Source organism: Lithobates pipiens, unplaced genomic scaffold, assembly GCF_037356315.1.
Source record: "Lithobates pipiens isolate NorthernLeopardFrog02 unplaced genomic scaffold, aLitPip1_a1.2 Scaffold_1, whole genome shotgun sequence".
In the NCBI taxonomy this organism is placed as follows: Eukaryota; Metazoa; Chordata; class Amphibia; order Anura; family Ranidae; genus Lithobates; species Lithobates pipiens.
The window spans coordinates 123,803,454-123,827,349 of record NW_027507685.1 but is presented as its reverse complement, the minus strand read 5'-3'; the positions used below and the strand labels follow the sequence as shown (position 1 = coordinate 123,827,349).

Sequence of the window (23,896 nt, the reverse complement as noted above, 5' to 3'; positions counted from 1 at the left end):
AAAAAAATCCTCCTACAAGCGTTAGCCAGACACTGACAGAAAGTCACAAGACTGCTGCTGAGAAAAGGTATTAAAACATTTATATTTAGTAAAACGATTGCATTTCCATGTTCGGTTTACTGTGGGCCAGATATATTAAATGCAGGGTCCTTGCTTTAGTAACACTTAAAGCAGAGTTCCGCCCCAAAAGTGGAACTTCTGCTTTAAGGCCTCCTCCCAATTTGTGAGACAGAGCTTGGGGAGGGGGGGGGGGGGGGGGGGGCTGGGAGCAGGTACCTGAATTTGACAGGTACCTGCTCCCACTTCCGCTCTGGTCACTAGGTGATCCGAAGCAGAAGTTCTCCCTCCCGAAGTCTTCTGGGACATACGACAGGTCCTAGATGACTTTGGGGCCAGTCAAGACCACAGCACCGCTCGCATATGCGCAGTGGGAACCCGGCTTTGAAGCCACAAGCTGTCACAGTCAGTGCTGATAGTAGGGATGCCGGCACCACTGAGGGAGGACACGGGGAGAACACGGCTGTGACGAGTACACCGCTGGACCGTGTGGTAGGTGAGTGGCTGACTTAATAAACAAATGACTGGAACTCCGCTTTAAGCAGAGTTGGGCAAAACCTGTTGAAGCTCAGAATGCTTCTGTACAGGACTACAACCTTTTGCTGCAATCATTTTTCTAGGCAATAAAGAGGATTCTTTTACTCCAGTTTATGGTTATTCAGACAGCAAGGGTGCCAGCAGTTATACTGTTTGACAAAAACAGCTGGCTTCACAAGAGATAGAGAGATAGAGAGAGAGATAGAGAGAGATAGAGAGAGAGATCTCTATCAATTTCTGTACAGAGATTTATGTAGGGCTGAACTAATCGATTACTATTTTCATATTCGATTAAATCGGCCAGTAACATAATGAGGGTTAAATAAATAAAAAAAGAGCCCTTTATAGTACAAAAAGAGCAAATAATTGCTACTGTATATATTATATTCACAGTAGTTCAGGAAAAAAAAAAAAAAAAGAAAAAAAGAAAAGAAAAAAAAAAAAAAAGGAACCCCTTACAGTAGTGATTATCTGCTTTTCTACTATAAAAGGGCTCATTTTAGTTTTTTTTTACCCCATTATGTTACGTCTTAGACCTGGTTCACGCCTATGTGTTTTTTGGTGCTTTTTACAGAAACGCACTACAGTTCGTTTACATGGTTTCCTATGGGACACGTTCACATCTATGCTTTTTTCAGCCGCTGCGTATTTGGAGAGGGTCAGAGACTTTTTTTTTTTTTTTTTTTTTTTTATGCAAAACAGTGCTTTTTCGGTTCAATATACTTCAATGGAGAAGCTGAAGAAAAGCATGTAATGCGTTTTTGCAGCAATTTGTGTTTTTGAATCTGCCCAACAACAAAAACGAAAAAAAAAAAAAAAAAAAAAAGCTGCAAAATTATGTGCACAAAAATCAGAATGCACAGCAAAAAAGCACTGCAGAAACAGATCAAAAACAAACTGCAAAAGGTGTGTACCGAGCGGGCATTTTCGCCGGTCATATAACGCCAGTGCTCGGCTGGCTGACCTTTTTTGGTTCAATATACTTCAATGGAGAAGCTGCAGAAAATGCGTGTAATGTAATGCGGTTTTGCAGCAATTTGTGTTTTTTAATCTGCCCAAAAAAATGCAAAAAAATGCAAATTGCAGTAAAATCACGTGCGCAAAAATCAAAACGCATAGCAAAAAGCACTGCAGAAACAGATCAAAAGCAAAATCTGCATAGGTGTGTATCGAGCCTTATGCTGGCCACACGGATCAATTTTCAGGTGAGAATATTCAGATGATATTTGTACATTCGCTGAATGAAAGAATTTTGCATCATGGTCTGGGGCTGCATGAGTGCTGCCGGCACTGGGGAGCTACAGTTCATTGAGGGAACCATGAATGCCAACATGTGCTGTGACATACTGAAGCAGAGCATGATCCCCTCCATTTGGAGACGGGACAGCAGGGCAGTATTCCAACATAATAACGACACCCAAACACACCTCCAAGATGACCACTGCCTTGCTAAAGAAGCTGAGGGTAAAGGTGATGGACTGGCCAAGCATGTCTCCAGACCAAAGCCCTATTGAGCATCTGTGGGGTTTCCACAAACGAAAGGTGGAGGAGCGCAAGGTCTCTAACATCCACCAGCTCTGTGATGTCATCATGGAGGAGTGGAAGAGGACTCCAGTGGTAACCTGTGAAGCTCTGGTGAACTCCATGCCCAACTGGGTTAAGGCAGTACTGGAAAATAATGGTGGCCACACAAAATATTGACACATGGGGCCCAATTTGGACATCTTTACTTAGGGGTGTACTCCCTTTTGTTGCCAGCAGTTTAGACATTAATGGCTGTGTTGAATTATTTTGAGGGGACAGATTTACACTTATCCTTATAGTTATACAAGCTGTACATTCACTACATTACATTGTAGCAAAGTGTAATTTCTTCAGTGTTGTCACATGAAAAGATAGAATGAAATATTTACAAAAATGTGAGGGGTGTACTCACTATTGTGAGATACTGTATTTTAGAATAAATTGGCGCTTTTTTTTTTTTTTTTTTTAACTTTACATATTAACTAAAATTATACACCACACTTTTTCTAAGGTTATTAATAAATTAATCTAAACAATAAATCGGCCAACTAATCGATTATGAAAATAATCGTTAGTTGCAGCCCTAGATTTGGGAACTTTAGGCACACTTCTTTTACACAGAAGTACCTTGCAACTTTTATTTTATTACCCTTTATATGTAATTCTATTGAACCGAGCCCGGCACAAATAAAAGTGGTGGAGCCTGGCCTGGTATGGATTATAAGGCTGGATTCACACCTATGCATTTATAGTGCTTTTTGAAGATTTGCACTACAGAACGTCTTCCATAGGAAACCATGGTAAATGGACTGCAGTGCAAATCTGCAAAATGCAAAAATCACTAAAAATGCAAAGGTGTGAATCCAGCCTAAAGGTTTAGGCTCCCATTGCAACAGTCACCACTCCCACACAATCACATCTCTTCTGAAGGTCTATTAATATCTTACAGCGGTTACAGTTATGGGTGTGTTCCTTGTTTTACCAGTTGTGCAAATGTATTTCACATTGTGGTTTTGGATACTGTAGAACTACAACTAGAAATTAAAGGGCAAGATCACAAAATGAAAACAATTTCCATTGACTGGTTTTACGCCTTTATACAGCCAACCAACATATTCTGCAGAGAACTACAGACCGGCCCCTGAAGCAGTCTGATGGTCCAAATTCCATCATAGAATGCATACCGTCACCATGCTGCTTTATAATCAACATTTTTACAATACAAATTACAATTCTTCGTTCTAATGATCCTTTGCTCTGCTGGACCAACCCCCACACCTCAAACACTTCAATTCTACTGAATGCTGTAGCAAACCTCATGGAGGTCCTATATTGATGGTGCAATGTCCTCTGAAATTGTCCTGATCTGATATAACCAGCTAGTCTAGCACAGTGCAGCTCACAGCAGTGCTTGAACATTAGCAGTGCCTAAAAGAGAAGTTTAGATTTAGAAAAAAAAAAAAAGATGAAAAACAAAACGCACATTCATACAGGTGGATGTTGCTTCGATCTGATGCTGCATTTGTCCCCTGCCGCCTCTACACAGAGATCAAAAACTGCTGATCACTCAGTTCTCCACTCTGCTCTGAGCAGAGAGCTGCGACTGTCACAGGCTCTCTTCTCTGCCCCTCTAGCGCTCACTGGAGTGTCAAGGCGAGATCACTCAGAGTCCCCCCCCCCCCATGCACAGTAGGGAACATGATGTAAAGCTGAAAGGCTTCATTGCCAGTTTCCCTTACCAATAATGGCAGCTGCAGCACCCAAAGGCCAATGGAAACATCGGCTGGGGTGCTGACATCACTGGATTCCAGGACAGGCAAATATCCTAATACAGTATGTGTAGCTGCTGACACTTCATTTTTTGCTGGGGGGGGCAGAAATCCGCTTTAACTCTTATGCCAGCTTTGTAGGGATGTTAAACAGAGATCATTCCCTCTGTACAGAGCCCTGTGTTGGTTGTCAACACAGGGCTCTGGCCTGTGATTGGACACAGCTGATCAGCAGGTCCTGGCCATTAATCACTGACCGGGATCTGCTGACTGACTCACAATCACAGTGGGTGTTGGGGGGGGGGGGGGGGGGGGTAGGCTCTAAATCCTGGAAAACATACCAGTACATCTCTTTGCTTGCACAGGCTGCCCATTCAGAGTACATTATGGGCTGGCTGCAAGTGATTAAAACGCGTCCTACTTACCCCCGACCCCCCTCTTCTGGGGTCCCCTGCTGACACTCTCCTCTTCTCCGAGGGCCCCTATAGCAAGCTATGTGCGGTGGGGGCACTCGTGTGGATGCCCACTGCCGTCTATGTGCTGTGATCGCTGTGCTGCTGCAGATGGGCACAGCGCTGGTTGGCAAAGAGGAGCCAGGTAAGTCTGCAGGGCGCTGACCATTGACTTTTTATTTTTACTTAAGAAAGAAAATGCAATAAAAAAATAAAAAAAAATAAAAGGGGTAGACAAACTTTATGCCTTTACAATTACTTTAAGTACCAGCATTCTACATGTATGTGTAGAGTCCAAAATCTCAAGAATCTTTATTTTTTGCTTTAGGCTAGAAATATCCCACGCCTAATGAAAGAGGATCCATCACAGAGGTGACAGTAGCCTTTTCTATTCATTACAAGGTTGTCACAACTTACTGAACGATGTCAAAAAAGTTGCCAAACTTCACTTTCAAGATCAAGCCTTGAATCCAGTCTCAGCTGAACCTACCATGCAAGTAAAATGGTTTTGGGGCAAGAGCGGTCACATTTCTCCACAATGATTCAGAGCAATTAAAAAAACAGTAAGCAAACTTTAGATATTATTAAAAGAACTACTGTTAGTAAACATTGTATATCACTACAAAACACCCCTACAGTCTCACAGATGACTGGCTGGGGAGGAGGGAGATTACCGCGTCCACATGATCAGGAACGGTCCGCACAGGGCCGTCTTATCAGTTTGGCATTTTCTTTGGCAAAATTACGGGAAGGAGGACAAGGGCTTTTTCCAAGTAGTGTGATAAATGACTTAGATTCCTTTATAAAGCATAAAGGGTCACATACAATAGTTTGTATTGTAGAATAGAACTTTGTGGCGCAAGGCCCATTCTTTTAGGTGGTAAAGTGTAAAAACCTTCAGTAACAATAGTGACCAGGAAAAATAGATGCCAATAAAAACCTGTGGGGTTTCCTACCCATTCCCATGCCATCAAACATACTCTAACCAGTGTACAGTGAAGACATTCTCTGATTGAACTAAATAAAAAATATATATAAAAATCCAAAAAAACAAGGCGACCTATGAATGACGGGGGTGCCAAGTGAGTATCCCTGGGTTTTGTGTGCAGAGGAAAGAACAGCTCACACAGAACCCAGAGGATTGCAGCCATCACTGTAGTAGCAGGGACTGCTACCGCGATTTTTAGCCTTCCAATCGGCCCACCAGATATACATACTTACACTGTGCAGGACCAATATACACAAGTGTAATATACAAATCAAAAAGCATTCCAAGAAAGAAAAAAAAAAAAGAAACCCCCAAGGGGGTGGAGTTTTGGCTTTAGATATACCTTAAGAATATTTTGGGTCAATCAGGCAATGTTAAGGTTCAATCTAACAATAGCACTGAAGGTTGATGTATACATTTTCCAGCACACTGAAGAATATCAGTCTAAGGTCTCATTCACATGGGTGTACCTAAAGAGTTACTAAACCCACAGCAGTAAAAATCAGTCTGTATATGCAGTAAATCATGCTTATTATACTCACTGTGGACTCTAAGGGGTTAATCCTGCGTATTGGAGCAAAAAGGCTGTTTGATTCTGTCTTCTCTGATCCTCCATTTCTTCCCCTGTCCCTAATCCATCCCCTACAGAGCCTTGGAGGCAAGCTGCATAAGCTCAATTTGGTGTGTATTGCTAGAGAGTTTTTTTTCTTCTTCTTTGAAGAGCATATGTGATCAGCACAGGACCAATCACCATTGTCCAGACAGAAGGTCAGAGGCCATGCGGCCCCATAGGACAATCGGGAGACTGCTGCTGAGAAAAGGTATTTAGCAGTTTATATTTACTAAAATAATTGCATTCCCATATTCTGTGTACTGTGGGAGCCCAGAAATGGTGAATGCAGGGTCTTGGGTTTAGGAACACTTTAAAAGCATAACCCTTGTAGGTTCAGGGACCTGCACCCACATAGATGTAAAAATTGCGAGCTGCAGCTGGGTCTGTGCAGCTTCATCCCAACTGACATAAATGGGACTACCTGGAACACCTGTGCAGGTAAAACGTGGTCCTCACACAGGTGTAAGATCAAGTACAGCTGCAGAAATGGAGACACCGTGGGGCTGCTTTATAGGGGAAACTGATGTAAAGGGGGACTATGCTGTAAAGGGGAGCTGAGGACCGACTCTGAATATCCTATCACCAACTGCCCCCGCAAAAAAAAAAAACTACCCCTCCCCGCCCAGTCCATGGACAAATTGGGCGCCATGAAACCGCTTCCCGGTGCATTAAAAAAAAAAAAAAAAAAGGGGGGGGGGGGGGGGGGGGGGAATAAAAAGCAAAAGCAGATTTCACACTGCAATGTTCAACAAAAGCTCCCCCGTCGATAGTCAGCTGTGCTAACCAAAGCAAGAAAAGCAGGATTTCACATTGTGTTACAGGTTTAAACCCAACTAACTACACCCAATATAAGTACAAGTAGCCTGCAAGTCCACTCCAAAGATTTATAGCCCTCAAAGTTTAAAAATAAGTTGTCAACCTTCGCTTCAACTATTTGCTTAAGGTAAAATAAACTGCATGAAGAACCCCTGCAGCAAGGGAGTAAACCAGCACAGACAAAGGGCAACACAGCTACAAAACCACATTCAGCAATCTTCATTCATCTCATCAGTTCCTAAGAAAATAGATATGAATTTGAAAAACACAAACGGTCCTGTGGTCCACAACCACCAAGCTAGTATGCGTTGTGATGAAAGCTGCTGTAGAAGAAACTTACGAGGGTAAAACACTCTGAATTGACAACTGAAGCTACCCGAGTGGCTGGACATCAAGATTTTCCTTGTGAAACGAAGGAATCTCATTGCTACATCTACCACCAGTCATCTAAAAAGATAGGAAAGGGTTGCTCCCCCCCCCCCCCCCAACAAGCAAATGAGTTCTTTTCAAATGCAGCACAAAAAAGCAGCAACTGGATTAGAAGGAAAGTGGACTACTGGGCTGCAAGATGAGATAGGATAGGATGGAATCGAAGTGTAAATAATTACGTGTGGGTAGAGGACTGATGTGAAACTCGTTGAACCACTGGACCCTATTTATGTAGTACTCAGATTGTATACTCTGGATATGAACTTCTTTTGACGTCTCTACATTTTTATTTTTTATTCGTACTAATAAAGCTGCATGTGTTTTTTACATTTTCAGTGTGTATATAGTGCCACTTATTACATCCCCTAACTCTTATCTCGGAAGGTTAGAGTTCGTTTCTTCTTTTTGTCTATGACAGGATGGAATATAGGGGTTTACCTAGGATCCCAGGTATCACCAAAGACCCTATGGAGATGTAATGGGCTCAACGAAATTTCAAAGAAGAAGAAGGGTGCTACCCTGGTGGCCCAGATAACGTACCTACCCTGCACCCCTTTTCACCACACCAGTCCCAACATTTAGCGTGCCGACTTACAATGAGACCTAAAACATCAAGTACTATTAGCTCCACTTAAATAATATGAAAGAGACACTACAATTACAAGACAATTTTATTTTCATTTCTTGGCTGAGCGCCCAGAGCTGCAGCAACATAATGTACCTAATAAACCATAACTCCAATTCTACCGGTAGAATGATATAAAATTATAGAATGTAACAAGCCAGTCTCAGGCCTGAACTTGCTGAATAATGGGCAAAGGGTGTAAACAGAGAACTCAAACATATAATCATCACACGGTCAGTGGGCATGCTCTGCCAACTTGAACATTGTTCCACCCTTTTAGCAGGCTTGGTACTGTTCTGTCCCATTCCCAGAAGAAAGGGGACAGTTGATTGTTAGACAATAGTTTTCATCCAAGTCCATTGTCTATCCCCAACAGTGGACAGCTTCGCAGAAATCACAACTGTCAAGCTAATGTCTGTAGAGAACAGCTTTAAAAACCAATGTTTCCTTCATCTAAAACGATTTGTTTAGTTTTTGTGTTGTCCAAGTCCTTTTGGGGCATATATCCCCTCACTTCCAGCCCCAGTGACAACCCTCTCACTGGAACCACCAATGATTAGTGACTTGGATCTTCAGATGAATACAAGCCTCCCCCTCAGCACACCATGGTTGCAACGATAGAGCTAAACTCAAAGCACAATTCCAGTTGACCACCAAATGTACCTAGAGGAGGGCCCGGACACCAACTTATCTTTGGGTTTTTGGTTCTTAAGGATCACCTAATTTGTAGGGATGCACCAATAACGTTTTTTTTTTTTTTTTTTTTTTTTTTTTACTGGCGAGTACAAGTACTGATAGTTACGGTCAAGTACTCGCCGATACAGAGTGTAGATACCTTTGCGGTGCAATTTGAGCCCATACAAAATGAATCGGCTCAGTTTGCACTGTAAAGAATTGCAGGCGATTTGTACAGGAATGTGGTGCAATTCTTTTCCGAATCCCATGCGGCTTCCCACATCACTCCTGTGTGAACCCAGGCGGAAGTCACTATGACTAGTCTGGGTTCAATCAGGAGTGGTGGAGGAAACGGTGTGTTATTCGGACAGGAATTAGACCACATTCCTGTTTAAAATACATGCGATTATTTGCAGTGAGATTTGAGCCCATGCATTTTTTGCAAAGGTATTGGTTTCCGGTATCAGAGAATTTGTACGAGTACTCATGCAAATGCTTAATATCAGCCCCAATACCGATATTCGTACAACCCTACTAATTTGTATACTAGCAGTCTCTCCCAACATCAGAACCTCGGGCATAATGGTTTATCTTGTGACACTAGTGGTTGGGGGGTGGGCAGTAATAAGCCACAGTTGAGCTATGCTTTCACTGCTCTGCAACTGCTACCACCTTTAGCTCCAGAGACGGTGGTCGTGGTGTACACATACTTTCGGACGCCACGCTTTGCGGTTGAAGCAGGAATTATACTCCGTATATATTGCCATGCAAGCACGAAAGTTTGGACTTCAAGGGGGTCAAAGCAGGCAATAAAACACCTCCTGTCAAATGCTCTCTAAAAGTGATCTAGTAGTGTGGATGAGCCCTTATGCCCCGTACACACGATTGAAAATTTGGCCAGCAAAAGACCAATGAGAGCTTTTGGTTGGAAAATGCGTCCATGTATATGCTCCATTGGACTTTTGCTGGCCGAATTCTCACCAGCAAAAGATTGAGAGCAGGCTCTCAATTTTTTCAGTCGGAAAAAGTTCCAATCGGAAACTCCAATCATCTGTACAAATTCCGACGAGCAAAATTACCAAGCATGCTCGGAAACAATTAGACATATACTCGGAAGCATTGAACTTCATTTTCTCGGTTCGTTGTAGTGTTGTACGTCACTGCGTTCTTGATGGTCGAAAGTTCAGCGAACTTGTGTGACCGTGTTTATGCAAGCCAAGCTTGAGCGGAATTCTGTTGGAAAAACCATCCAAAGTTTTTTCCGATGGAAAATCCACTCGTGTGTACGGGGCATTAGAATTAGGCTGGCCATACATGTTCAATTCTCTTGTACAATTTTCTTTTAGATTCACCAAAAACTATATAATACGGGGAGGTCAAAACTAAACAATTTCAATTGTATCCAATTAGACAGACCCTTGCACTACATAGTTGAAGGTAAATCTAAAGAAAATTGTATAATCTATGACCAGTCTTAGGGAATAAATCAATATTGGCTCTCCAGCTTGCTGATTGGACAATCAAGAAACAGCAATAAAGTCATTTTAGCTCACTCTGTTCTCTCCTCCAATCTACATGTGCTAGTGACAAAGCTTGATTGGTGCCCTCTCACAGTCATTGTGTATAGGAGAACAAGAGGTCAATATCGAGACAAATTCCAGTGTGGACTAAAATACATGAATTATTAAAAACACAGCTGCAGTAAGTGATTGCCTATTATTTAGACCTTCAACAAGCTGGGAAACTTTTTAAACTCAACCATGAACTCCCCATTGGCCAGCAATGAGTAAAAGGTCTCTTTTCAGAAAGCAGCCCGATATAGAAAGGTTGAAGCTTCCTCCTAGCCTCTGGCTAGACCTCTCACATCTTACATCCAACACACACAAACCCCCCCCCCCCCCCCCCCCCGATCCAGGATACCTATGAATGTGTCTGCTGAGCCGAAGACACCGACTACTAAGCTGCGGTAACTTTCCATTTCACATAATGCTTCTCCAGTAATAACAGTGCTCAGGACATGAGCTGTAAAAAGTCTCTTAAAATGTCTCTATAAATGTAATTGAATTGGAAGGCATTTGTGGTGATGTCTAGTCAATGCATTGCTATAAGAGTTCCACTGCTACCTGGAAACAATCATTCTGTAGTCATACTTTCCCAAACTGGTAAAACATATGTGCAAGTTTACGTCACCCCCACTGGTTTTTAAAGTAAGGTCCTGTTCTTCTCAGGCCCCCCCCCCAGGGACTCTAAGTACTTATTCTTGCGGGTAGTTAGAATCTTTAAATATTTACAAACAAAATGAAGGTTTCCTATTTAGAATAATAAGCTGCAACCTGTGGTTGCAGGAAAGAAATTTGCATTGTGTATGGCCAGCCTAGGAAACATGGTGGAACCAAAGCTTTTGTTTTTGCTACTCTTGACAAACGGATCACTAAAAGTCTCATAACCCCTTCCCCAGGCTTGGACAGTTCAGCCAGTGCAACGCTACCAATCAAGTTTTCTGAAGAGTTAATGGTTAATGCAGATGTCAAGTTTCAATTTAAGAAAGAACACTTGTAAACTAAAGAATAAAGAGCAAAGTCCAATGACCATTTGCATTTGTTTTCTTTAGTCAGATCCATTTGAGTAAAAATAAAATATTTAACTCGCCTCATGCCTGTTGCTAGGGGGTCCTTCATAATCTGCCTCCTTCAGTGCCCGGGCACCCGTCATTTCCCCTCGGCACAGTCAGTCATCTGGGACACGTGACAGGTCCCAGATGACTGCATGGCATACCATGGCGCAGCACGGATCACGCAGTGGGTGGCAGGCTGTGAAGCGGAGTGCCCACAGTAAGAATGCTGGTGCCACCGAGCGGAGGGGTGGGGGGGTGAGCAAAGCTTCATTCCCCCCTCATCGCTGGACCCTGGTACAGGTAAGTGTCTGATTATTAAAAGTCAGCAGCTGCAGTATTTGTAGCCAACTTTAAAAAAAAAACTAAAAACATTTTTTATAAGGGGCAACCCCCTTTACGCAGAACTGGACCCATCAATTTAACCATTTCCCAAAACCATAAATTAGATTGAAGACATGTCATGAATGATATCTGTCACAGCTTGTGCTCTCAACCATCAAGTGGCTGGTGTCATAACTGATCGTATGTGCAGCATCACAACAGCTGCAGATCAGAGGCCAAGATGGCAGCTTCTGTGGCTGTAAAGGACAGGAGGGTTTAGCTCCGCTTTAAGGGACTTTCACAGGGGACGATCGGATCAGGTTCACCTGTCAGTTTTATCCGAAGGCCCACACATTCCTATGGACTGGTGGGTGTAAATGAACATGTGTCCATTTACACCCACCTACCCCCGGTTCCTATCTGGACCACTAAAAAAAAAAAAAACAATTAAAAATAAAAAATAAAAAATAAAAATGGGAGGGCCGAGTCCTCTTCCATCTGGAGCGAGCGCATCACAGGCAGCCGGGTGTAAGAGCAGAATCAGTTTGCTCCTGGCCACTCCATACAGCAGAGCAGACTCCATCCATCTCCACTCCACATAAACTGAGCCGACACAGACCGGTTATCTGCCCCACTCTGCTCCAATCACAAGGGAATCAGTGGATTAGTCCCCTGTTCAAATCATTAGTGAGACCTCATCTGGAATATGCAGTTCAGTTCTCAAAAAGGATATCGGGGAACTGGAGAAAGTGCAGAGAAGGGCAACCAAACTGATAAGGAGGCATGGAGGAACTCAGCTATGAGGAAAGATTAGAGGAACTGAATTTATTCACTCTTGATAAGAGGAGATTAAGGGGGGATATGATCAACATGTACAAATATATAAGGGGTCCATATAGGGAACTTGGTGTCGAGTTATTCACTTTACAGTCAACAAAGAGGACAAGGGGGCACTCTTTACGTCTAGAGGAAAAGAGATTTCATCTCCAAATATGGAAAGGTTTCTTCACAGTAAGAGCTTTAAAATGTGGAATAGACTCCCTGCAGAGGTGGTTATGGCTAGCTCAGTAGATTGCTTTAAGAAGGGCCTGGATTTCCTAAATGTACATAATATAACTGGGTACTAACATTTATAGGTAAAGTTGATCCGGGGAAAATCCGATTGCCTCTCGGGGGATCAGGAAGGAATTTTTTCCCCTGCTTTAGCAAATTAGATCATGCTCTGCTGGGGGTTTTTGCCTTCCTCTGGATCAACTGTGGGTATAGTTGTATTAAACAGTGGTGATTAAATACAACCAAAAGAAAGCTCTATTTGTGTGAGCAAAATAATACAAATTTAATTTGGGTGCAGTGTAGCATTGTCGTTAAAAAGTGCAAGAGCACTGAAAGCTGAAACTTGGTCTGGGAAGGAAGAGGGTGAAGGTGCCCTGTATTGTGGTGGTTAAGGTGGCAGCATAACAAGACAGTTTGGACAATTTCATGCTCCCAACTTTGGCGTGCGACACGTGGAATGCTGCTCATTGGGATTAACACACTTAAAAAAAGGGGACGATCCCTTCTTACCATCTGTGATAAGGAGACGGTTTACCAGCATGTGCTGAGCTTTTAATTGGACTGTTACACTGGATTATGAGCTTTGCATTTTTTACACAACTATTTTTCACATTGAGGTCTTTGCACAATTTCTTTTAATAATAGTTGTTGCCGCTATTGGTACAGATATTTGCACATTAGCACCATCACATATGTTGCATTGATATTTGTTTTCTTGCATAACTTTTTTGGGGTTGTCACATTTTTTTCAAAACTGATTTAAATGTACTTTATCTATACAGTGCTGCACTTTAGTATTTTGTATATACTTTGTACATTCAGTGTAGTGTTAGCTGATGTCCCTGTGGACATGTTTGTCCTAGAACAGATTTATACTTTTAATTCTATTCTTAAAATGCTCTAGGAGGCAAAATTTGCTAGCTCTTCTTTCAGACACTCTGAAGCAGGGGTCTTAACCACTTAACAACCGCCCATTGCCGATTAACGGCATCAGGGCGGTTGTTTAACTCTAAGAGGCCGTTAATTAACGGCCTCCTAGAATTCTGCTCTCGCGCGCCCCCTGGGGCGCGCACACGAGAGCATCCGTGACCGCTGGGTCCAGTGGACCCGGCGCATCACGAATCACGGTAAACGGCCGCTCATCGCGGCCGTTTACCACGTGATCGCTCCGTCAAATGACGGAGTGATCACTTGTAAACAAGCCGGCGTCATGTTATGACGCCGGTTCCTCCCTCCCCCTCTCTGTACCGATCGGTACAGCGGAGGGGGAAGAGAACGGTGTCAGCAGCGATGTGGGCTGCATCTGCAGTGCCCACATCGCTGCTCACCGAAAATTAACCCCTCAAATCCCTGCAAATACTCTGCATTACTCTGCAATTCCCTGCAAATACTCTGCATTACTCTGCAATTCCCTGCAAATACTCCGCAATTCCCTGCAAATACTCCGCATTGCCCTGCAACACTCCGCATTGCCCTGCAACACTCCGCATTGCCCTGCAACACTCCGCATTGCCCTGCAACACTCCGCAATGCCCTGCAACACTCCGCAATGCCCTGCAACACTCCGCAATGCCCTGCAACACTCCGCAATGCCCTGCAACACTCCGCAATGCCCTGCAACACTCCGCAATGCCCTGCAACACTCCGCAACGCTCTGCAATACCCTGCAACACTCTGCAACACCCGCCAATACCCTGCAACACTCTGCAATGCTCTGCAACCCCCGCCGATACCCTGCAACACTCTGCAATGCTCTGCAACCCCCGCCGATACCCTGCAACACTCTGCAATGCTCTGCAACACCCGCCAATACCCTGCAACACTCTGCAATGCTCTGCAACACCCGCCAATACCCTGCAACACTCTGCAATGCTCTGCAACACCCGCCAATACCCTGCAATGCTCTGCAACGCAGTACTCTGCAACACCATGCTCTGAGATACCCAGCCATAGTCGGTGATACCCTGCAATACCCAGCCATAGACATCTCCCGCCGCCCTCCGCCCTCCGGTGCTTCTACCGAATCGCTAATACGATCAAAGCCAGAATCTTTTTTTTTTTCAGGCTTCCCAGCTTAGAGGTGAGATGTGGGTCTTATTAACCCCACATCTCACTGTAAAGAGGACCTGTCATGCCATATTCCTATTACAAGGGATGTTTACATTCCTTGTAATAGGAATAAAAGTGATCAAAAAAATTATTTTTGGGGAAAAAAATGTCAAACTAAAATAAATAAAGTAAAATGAACAATAAAAAAAAAATGTTTTTTTTAAAGCGCCCCTGTCCCCATGTGCTCGCATGCAGAAGCGAACGCATGCGTAAGTCCCGCCCACATATGAAAACGGTGTTCAAACCACACATGTGAGGTATCGCTGCGAACGTTAGAGCGAGAGAAATAATTCTAGCCCTAGACCTCCTCTGTAACTCAAAACATATAACCAGTAAAAAAAAATGTAAATCGTCGCCTATGGGGATTTTTAAGTAGCGACGTTTGCCGCCATTCCACGAGCGTGTGCAATTTTGAAGAGTGACATATTAGGTATCTATTTACTCAGCGTAACTTCATCTTTCACATTATGCAAAAATTGGGCTAACTTTACTGTGTTTTTTTTTTTTTAAGCACAAAACAGTTTTTTTTCCAAAAAAAAGCATTCGAAAAATTACTGCGCAAATACCGTGCGAGATAAAAAGTTGCAAAGACCACCATTGTATTCTCCAGGGTGTTTGCTAAAAAAACATATATAATGTTTTGGAGTTCTATGTAATTTTCTAGCAAATAAATTATGATTTTTACATGTAGGAGAGAAATGTCAGAATTGTCCTGGGTGCTCCAGAACGCCTGATGGCACTCCCTGCATGTTGGGCCTCTGTATGTGGCCACGCTGTGTAAAAGTCTCACACATGTGGTATCACCATACTCGGGAGTAATAGCAGAATGTGTTTTGGGGTGTAATTTGTGGTATGCATATGCTGTGTGTGAGAAATAACCTGATAATATGACAATTTTGTGAAAAAAAAAAAAAAAGTAAAAAGAATCTTGATTTTGCAAAGAATTGTGGGAAAAAATGACAACTTCAAAAAACTCATCATGCCTCTTACTAAATACCTTGGAATGTCTTCTTTCCAAAAAGGGGTCATTTGGGGGGTATTTGTACTTTTCTGGCATGTTAGGGTCTCAAGAATTGAAATAGGCCGTCAGTCCTTCAGGTGTGATCAATTTTCAGATATTGGCACCATAGCTTGTGGACTCTAACTTTCACAAAGACCAAATAATATCCACCAATTTGTACTTATTTTTACCAAAGATATGTAGTAGTATAAATTTTGGCCAAAATTTATGAAGAAAAAATTTCTAATCTGCTAAATTTTCTAACAGAAACAAAGAAAAATTCGTTTTTTTACAGAATTTTCGGTATTTTTTCTTTTATAGCACAAAAAAAAAAAAACCCAGCGGTGATTAAATACCACCAAAAGAAAGCTCTATTTGTGTGAAAAAAAGGACAAAAATTTCATATAGGTCCAGTGTTGCATGACTGAGTAATTGTCATTCAAAATGCGAGAGCACCGAAAGCTGAAAATTGGTCTGGTTATTAAGGGTGTTTAAGTGCCCAGTGGTCAAGTGGTTAAACTGGCAGCCCTCCAGCTGTTGCAGAACTACAAGTCCCATCATGCCTCTGCCTGTGGGAGACATGCTTGTAACTGTCAGCCTTGCAATGCCTCATGGGACTTGTAGTTCTGCAACAGCCGGAGGGCCATCAGTTTGAGACCCCTGCAGTCTGGAGGGAAAATGAACTTGGACGTCAACCAAATAGGCAAAAAAAAAAAAATGTATGTATGTATGTATGTATGTATATATATATTTTTTTTTTTTTTTTTTTTTAAAGCCAGATGGTAGCAAGGAATTGATTCCAAATCCAAGATCCAAACTACTGGTAACTGCTTCCATTAGTAGACATGCACATTAATGTAGTAAAGAGAGCCACCCCTGCCCTTGTCCATTTGAGAAATTGAGACAAAAAAAAAAAGTGAGTACTAAAAAGGCAAAACTTTTTTTTCCAGTTTTGGACAGAGAGGAGAGAGATTAGAACCCATCAGTTCTTTTCATTTCTGTGTCCTGGTTGGGGAGATTCCCCCTTTCCATTTGTCCTGTTTAGGATCATCATTGAAAGTAAAAGAAAATCCCAAATTTTGGGTTGTCCCCAGAAAAGTAATAGCAGAGAAATCTAGTTCTGGTGGCCCGGGGGTCCTCTAATTTGCAGGGATTTTCTCTCACTTGCGGTGCCAATTCACAGCAAATTCACTGTGGGTTCGGCATCGCATCTCAATCACAACCCGTCCATGCAAACCGATTGCAAAGTGTACGTTAAGTTATTGTCACCCCGCAAAATGCAACGCAGTTTGCAGAATTGGATCACATGGGTGTGAACACCCATGGGATCAGATTGTGGTGTGGACAACCGGGTGCCTTAAAGAGGAGTTGCAACCGGTTCTGCGTTTATTAATAGTCTGCAGCTACTTTTAATAAACACTCACTCACTTGTCCCACAGTCCACAATTCGGACATCCAAAGCCTTACTTCATTCCCCTCACCTGTCTGCGGCGCCAGCATTACAATTGTGGGCATCCGACTGTGAAAGCTTGCGGTTTCACAGTTGGATGCGCACTACGTGAGTCGCACTGCATGTCCTAAATGGTTGTGGAATCTTCTGGGACACGTGACGTGTCCCAGAAGATTGCACGGAGGGAGGGAGGTGTCGCTTAGGGGGAGAGGAGTCGTTGCCTAGGCAGACCGGGTGGAAGTGGGAGCATGTTACCTGTCAAAACTAGCCCCCCCCCCCCCCCAAATAAAAAAAAATTATGTGGCATGTCCGGGAGTAAGAAGTACTTAAATCGGTGCACATTTGGGTGGAACTCTGCTTTAACAGCAGCACAGAGATGGGTAAAATGCAAAAGCTAGCGCTAAGTTACTTCCCATGTTAAACCTGTCACTATAGGCTGGTATAGGCGAAGCATTCACACTGGCCCAAGCTTGCCAAATTGCAGTAAATGAACTACAGCACAGCAGATGGAGCCGAGCAGACAATGTAATATGAGCAGCGCACCTCCCATACACAGGTCATATATTAGTGGATGTGAAGGACGGTGAACAAGGCCTGTCTATTTTTACCTTTGAACCTTCATCCTCCTCCGGTATAGGGAGCCAAGCTTTCCAGCTATGACATTGTGTTCTGTACGTCCGGCTGGGTTCTGGTCGCTGGACCAAAGAATAACAGGGTATGTAAAGATACCCGAGCGTCTAAGGGCTTGTTCACACTTAACAAATTTCCTAATGCTCAAACGCTCCTATATAGTTTTTATGGGCATCAAACAAGCGTCAATAAGCTTTAGTATGAGCAATAGACAGGCGTTTTATGAGGAGTTAAAAATGCTCCCCAAATGCCATATGGGCAGTTTTGACGCGCGTTAAAACTGCTCCACAAAAGCCTAATACATTACAGTAAACAAACTAATCTATATTAAGGCTTACCTATAGGCGCTTGAAATCGCTCCTAAACCTCCACGGTTTAGGACAGTGATGGCGAACCTTGGCACCCCAGATGTTTTGGAACTACATTTCCCATGATGCTCCAGTACACTGCAGAGTGCCAGAGCATCATGGGAAATGTAGTTCCAAAACATCTGGGGTGCCAAGGTTCGCCATCACTGGTTTAGGAGATCTTTTTTAAAAAGCCCGATGACATCGGTGCATGCGCCCTTTATTAGAAATGGAACAATGTGCCCTTTCTAGAGGTCATGCCGTGACTGGCGGCGCACGCGGGGGAGTGACGTCATGCAACTCCGACCAGTCACAGAGCCGGAGTTCACAGCCTCGGAAAGGAAAAGGGCCGAAGATGGATGCTCACTGCTAGTGGGGACAGCGGTGACATCACAGGCTTCGGTGTCAGGTAAGTGACACATAATGGGCTACTATGCGATGCATACTAGCCCATTATGCTTTACCTTTGCAGGGAAATAAAGAGGAAGTAAAACCCACAAGTATTTACTTCCTCTTTAATGCAGGGGGTCTCAAACTGGTCGCCCTCCAGCTGTTGCGAACCAAGTCCCATAAGGCATTGCAAGGCTGATAGTTACAAACATGACTCCCACAGGCAGAGGCATGATGGGACTTGTAGTTTGACAACAGCTGAAGGGCCGCCAGTTTGACACCCCTTCTCCAAAGCCTATAGAAGGGAAACACCATGACAAAACTCACAGGTTCCTCATAATTTACCAGCCAAGTAAAAAGTCACCTCGGCTTTTGCATTATAAACTCCAACATAATGTTCTCAAAAAGTAATTACCTAAAGAATATTATAAGCTGAAAAAAAAAGAATTAAACATTTTTTTATATCACACATACAAACCAAAGTAATAGGACAAGTCAGTCGTGGTTACACTCGGACAATATTTGACTTTCTCTAATAATCATTGATCGGACAAACACAGGAACTTATTAAACCGTTTACAGAGTTCAGTGTCCAACACAAGTTGTTTTTTCCTGCACCGTTTAACCCTTTACAGCCAGACTAAACCCAAAAACAAACATTGATTATAGTACCAATTCGTATATGTGGTGGCTGCATTTGTTTTTTTAGGCTTTCTTCCTTTTTTTTCCCCCTTGGTGATCCTACCAGCAAGTCTGATGTTTTTCTATAGAACAAGCTGTCCTGCAAATGTAGCAGTTTCAGATAAACCATTTATCACTGAAAGGGGTGCTTACGATGGTCAGCTTTTATAAAATGTAAAAACCTTTATCCCAAAAGAAAAGAAAAAAAAAAAAAACCCTGTTCACGGTTACAGCGTATAAAATGTTATCTGGAGTTTGGCTTCAAATTTGCTAGTGTAGCTATATCTGCCAGTACATATAACACTCCCCTATCCCCAGAGTGACAATTCTGTTGCCCCCTGTGCTCTGTCACTTATATAGAGCAGGTGTGAGTTGCCAGGTCACCAAGGAAAAAAAAAAAAAAAAAAAAAAAATTAATAAAAATGTGTGTATATTTTAATAATAATAATAATAATAATAATAATAATAATAATAATAATAATAATGCAGCCACCACCTCTAATGACTGGTAAGTTGCTATATTTTACATTATTGGCTTTGGGTTTAACACCACTTTAAGCCTCACTGACTTTTCTTCCAAGCTTAGAACATTTTTGAACCACAACACTGCCCTATACATTATGTCTAGTGTTGGACAGGGTAATGAATAGTCATACCTTTGCCAAGTCTTTATTACTTCCTGTCACCCCCTTTCTGTTTCCAGTGGGGGGGGGGGGGGATAAAGCAGTGGCAAAACTACCAGGGTCACACAGGTCGCACTGGCAACCAAGTCCTGGAGTTCGGCCACCATTGGGGGGGGGGGGGATTTTTGGGCCCCCCACCCCCCCAAGACAACAGGAAGGGGACCTGCTACAGAACATGGGCTTGGTTCCACCCCAAAGTCATGCGACTTTGCAATTTCCTTGCGACTTTCATTATACATTGCAGTCTATGGCACCGATTGGAGTAAAGGGTGCTAGAATCAGTGGGAAGAGCCCCAGGAAACCAACAGAAAGGGCCCTGGCAGTCAGAGGGGCCCTTCATGATTTCTTGCAGCAGGGCCCTGAAGGTTCTAGTTACTCCTCTGGGTAAGGCATAGCTTTGCAGAGTTTTTACTGCTTGTGCTTTCTTCTCCTAGTAACTCTCGTCCCCCTTTAATTCCTCTAGCTGTCACGAAGGTGTAAAGGGACCGTTGTCTCCAGTGTGGTCACTGACAGAATTAAATACCCAGCAGAAATTATAACAGATGAAGAAGGGCACATTTACATGATTCAGAAACAAAACCAACATCTCAGAAGAGCAAACAGAAAGGCTGCACAGGTTATATTGTGTGTCTATTATCGAGACCATTTGGACAAACTTTGACATTTGAGCTTTTCCTCAAAGTGCCTCTCACATGCAATGAAATTTGCCAAGATGAACCTGCATCATAGTAAACATCATGTGGAGCACTGCTCACCAGCTGTGGCCCTTAGCTTGCCTTTATATATGGTCCTTGGGGCGCCATTCCTCCCACTGACACCAATGAAGGGGCGCTATTCCTCCCGCTGACACCAATGACGGGGCGCTATTCCTCCCGCTGACACCAATGACGGGGTGCTATTCCTCCCGCTGACACCAATGACGGGGCGCTATTCCTCCCACTGACACCAACGACGGGGCGCTATTCCTCCCGCTGACACCAACGACGGGGCGCTATTCCTCCCGCTGACACCAACGACGGGGCGCTATTCCTCCCGCTGACACCAACGACGGGGCGCTATTCCTCCCACTGACACCAATGCCCGGACATTTTCTACTATCACTGGCCACAGTCCCACCCCTCCAAAGTCTGAGGGATAGTAAACTGGCCCTATGTTTGTTTAGAAAGTTTGAAGACCCCTGATGTACAGGAAGCTTGAGGTCAGCACAAAGATCCAGCAAACTTATAGGCTGCATAATGGTTCAAGTGTTAAAATAACCTCCTGAACTGTATGCACCTCATGTATGAGGACAAGGACACTAAATTACCTTTTTCCTTGTGGAGCCATTTTTCAACAGACAGGACTTTGACAGCGACTGGTAGCCACCGATGACCTGGATCTCTTCAGCCGTTGGAAACCTCTTTTTGAGCAGTGCCCCAATTTCAGAAAAGGGAGCCTCAAATCCATCCGAAGACTTTCTTTTTGAGCTGGTGTCATCATCGTCCTCTTCATCCACTACCGGTGTCCTAAAGGCCTCTTTCTCAGTAACAGGCTTCCTTTTGGGGATAATCGTAAACGTGTTGGTGCCCTTAGTGCGGACAGAGGAGAGGGAAGCATGAGGTCGGTAGGAAGCCGATGCAGGGTCCGTTGGTAATTTTGACGTTGGTTTGGCCTCCCTGCTTAGCTCTTGGTCATCAACATTCACTATGTCATCTATGTTGGTGACGGGAATATCCGCTTTAGCTACATCTTCATGTATTTTAGTGACTGGTACAGTCAATATGTCCACAGCATCTCCTTCATTTACACTACTGAAGTACTCTAGCTCAGCTCCAATGTCAGTGAAGGATTGACCTTCTGCAGATTTGGATGGCAAAAGGCCACTTTTCCAGTCAAAATCCGACAGTGAAGGTACGCTAGAAGATTTGAAGGCAACAGAACTGGGAATCTGCTCTATCGTCTCATCCGCCTTAACCGAAGCAACAACTTCCTTTACCCGGACACCATTTCCTCCCGGAGAATCCGTGGAATCCAACTTGGGTCCATTAAATGTGGAAGCACTAACTTGGACTTTTGGCTCGTCTTTGGTGGTGACGTGGACGGCACTGCCAGTCACCGGAGCAGAAGGGTCCTGCCTCTTCTTTGGAATAAAAACAAAAGAGTTCTTAGACTGCATTCGAATGTTTGCCAGGGCTTTTGCTTGGATGTCATCATCTGCGATTTTGCTTAGGTCTGGCTTTGGTGCAGGCCTGATTTCAAAGGAATCATTGCTGCTGGTGGGGAAGGAAACTTTCATTAGCTGGCTGGGAGTGGCACTGGTGAAGCTGTTGTCACAGTGGTTGTGGGATGAGCTTTCAGAATGACTGGCACTGGATAAGGGAGGGATGCTATTTTTGGGGTGATTCACCTCAGACTTTGGCCTCCAATCATTGGCGCCTTTGGGGAGCTCATTGGTGGAATCGTACACAGGAGATGGCACTACTCCACTTCCCTCAGAGGACCGCCGAGCTGGGGTACCTCTAGGTCGCTTACTTTTAGACAGGAGATCTTGAATAGTAATAGAACTGCTTGTTTTTGCATTTACCTCAGAGGGGTCAACGTGACCGTTGGTAAGAGGCGAAGAGCTCTTTACGGTTGCATCAGAAGGCCGGGCCTTGCTAAGCGAGGCAGCTTTAGGGTTGACAAGGATGGTGTTGCCACCGGTCTTCTGGGCAACATTCATGAGTTTGGACAGCGGATGATGGTTAGTGTACCCGGCTTCAAACTTCTCCCGGACGTTCGCTACAATAGGGGAAACCAATTTCTCATCGGTGGGCGTGTCATTACGAGGGGACAGTGGTGCCAATGAAGAAGGTGAGATGGCAGGTGGTGTAATGGGACTGGGAGGTCTTTTGTGAAACAAACCAGGATCTGGCAAAGAATGAACAGCAGGTGCTTTGGAAGGGAGCCAGGATGGGTTGTTCAAAGGAAAACGCTTGCCATCTTCTTCCAAAATGGAGGCGGACGATGGGGAGATCTCCCCGGACCGCTTGGGTGCCTTATTTTGTGCGGCATTACCCTGCCGGTCAGCGAGGGCAGGTTTTGGCAACAGAGCGGGCTTATTGTCCCTTTCCAGTAGATTCTCCCAACTCCTCGACCGCATTGGTTTGCTGTGACCATGGTCAAACTTCTCCAGTAGCCGGCTGACCCGGCCTGCCTCCTCCAGCACCTCGTTATGGTCCAACGGCTCTTTCATGGGGGCGACCTGATTTTTTTTAATTGGCTCTCTGACCGGGGGCTCCGGCTCATAGATGACCACCTCCGAGGCTCGTATCTCGGCCACTTTGCTGCCCCTCTTGGCCAGCAGTTCTTCGATGGGATCTGCGCCGGTACCGGCGACGTGGCTGTTCTGGTTGAAGTAGCCGGGGTCGGACTCAATGATGATGATGTTCTCGGCTCGGATGGTGCGGATCCCCGGGACATGGCCGTAGATGTCCAGCAGATGCCGAATGGGGGAAGTGGATCTTCCCGCGGAGGAGGGGTAATGATGGTGATGTTGTGGTCGCCGGCGGCGACGTTCATGTTCCAGCTTGATGAAGGGGTTCTCATGGAGGGGACCTAGGCTGTCCTGCAGCACCAGGCGCTCAGGGCTGCCCTTCCTGGAGTGCCGGCTGGGGGACACATCATTCCCCCGGGAGGACAGTACACCACCACCGCTCGCCATCTTCTGCCTCTTCCTCTCCAGCACCTCCAGCTTCCAGGCCGGCATCTTACCCGGCTCCATCCTGGACCAGCTCTTCGTACCGCCGCTCACCGCCATGCTCGCTGCGGGGACAATCTCTGAACTTCGCCGCCCGCAGCTACCGAATGACTGACTGACTGGAGTCCCGAGCCCACAGCCAGTCCTGTCACGTCCAACCCCGCCTTGCCGAGCTACGTCAGCGCCAACAATACGCCCCCAAGTCCATGCGCACCTACCTCCGCCCCTTACCTGCTTCAGTCACGCCCCCCCGGCTAGTCACCTCAAACCCCATCCCACCTCGATGGACACTGCCGACTCCGCCCATCAGCTAGTTCCGTCACGCCCCCCCAGCTAGTCACCTCAAAGCCCATACCACCTCGCTGGAATCAGAAGCGCGAGCCGCCCATCAGCTAATTCTGTCACGCCCCCTTCA

The 23,896-nt window shown here is 44.5% G+C and overlaps 1 protein-coding gene across 1 annotated transcript in view; it reads right to left on the bottom strand.

Moving 5' to 3' along the window:
• Positions 1–23,640, bottom strand: part of TPRN (taperin) — an 87,056-nt gene extending 63,416 nt beyond the window's left edge. Inside the window, exon 1 of the mRNA XM_077475858.1 lies at positions 21,070–23,640. Within this exon, the coding sequence (XP_077331984.1) occupies positions 21,070–23,541 (2,472 nt within the window). The 5' untranslated portion in view covers positions 23,542–23,640. The remainder of the gene's footprint in view (positions 1–21,069) is intronic.
• Positions 23,641–23,896: the final 256 nt, after the last annotated feature.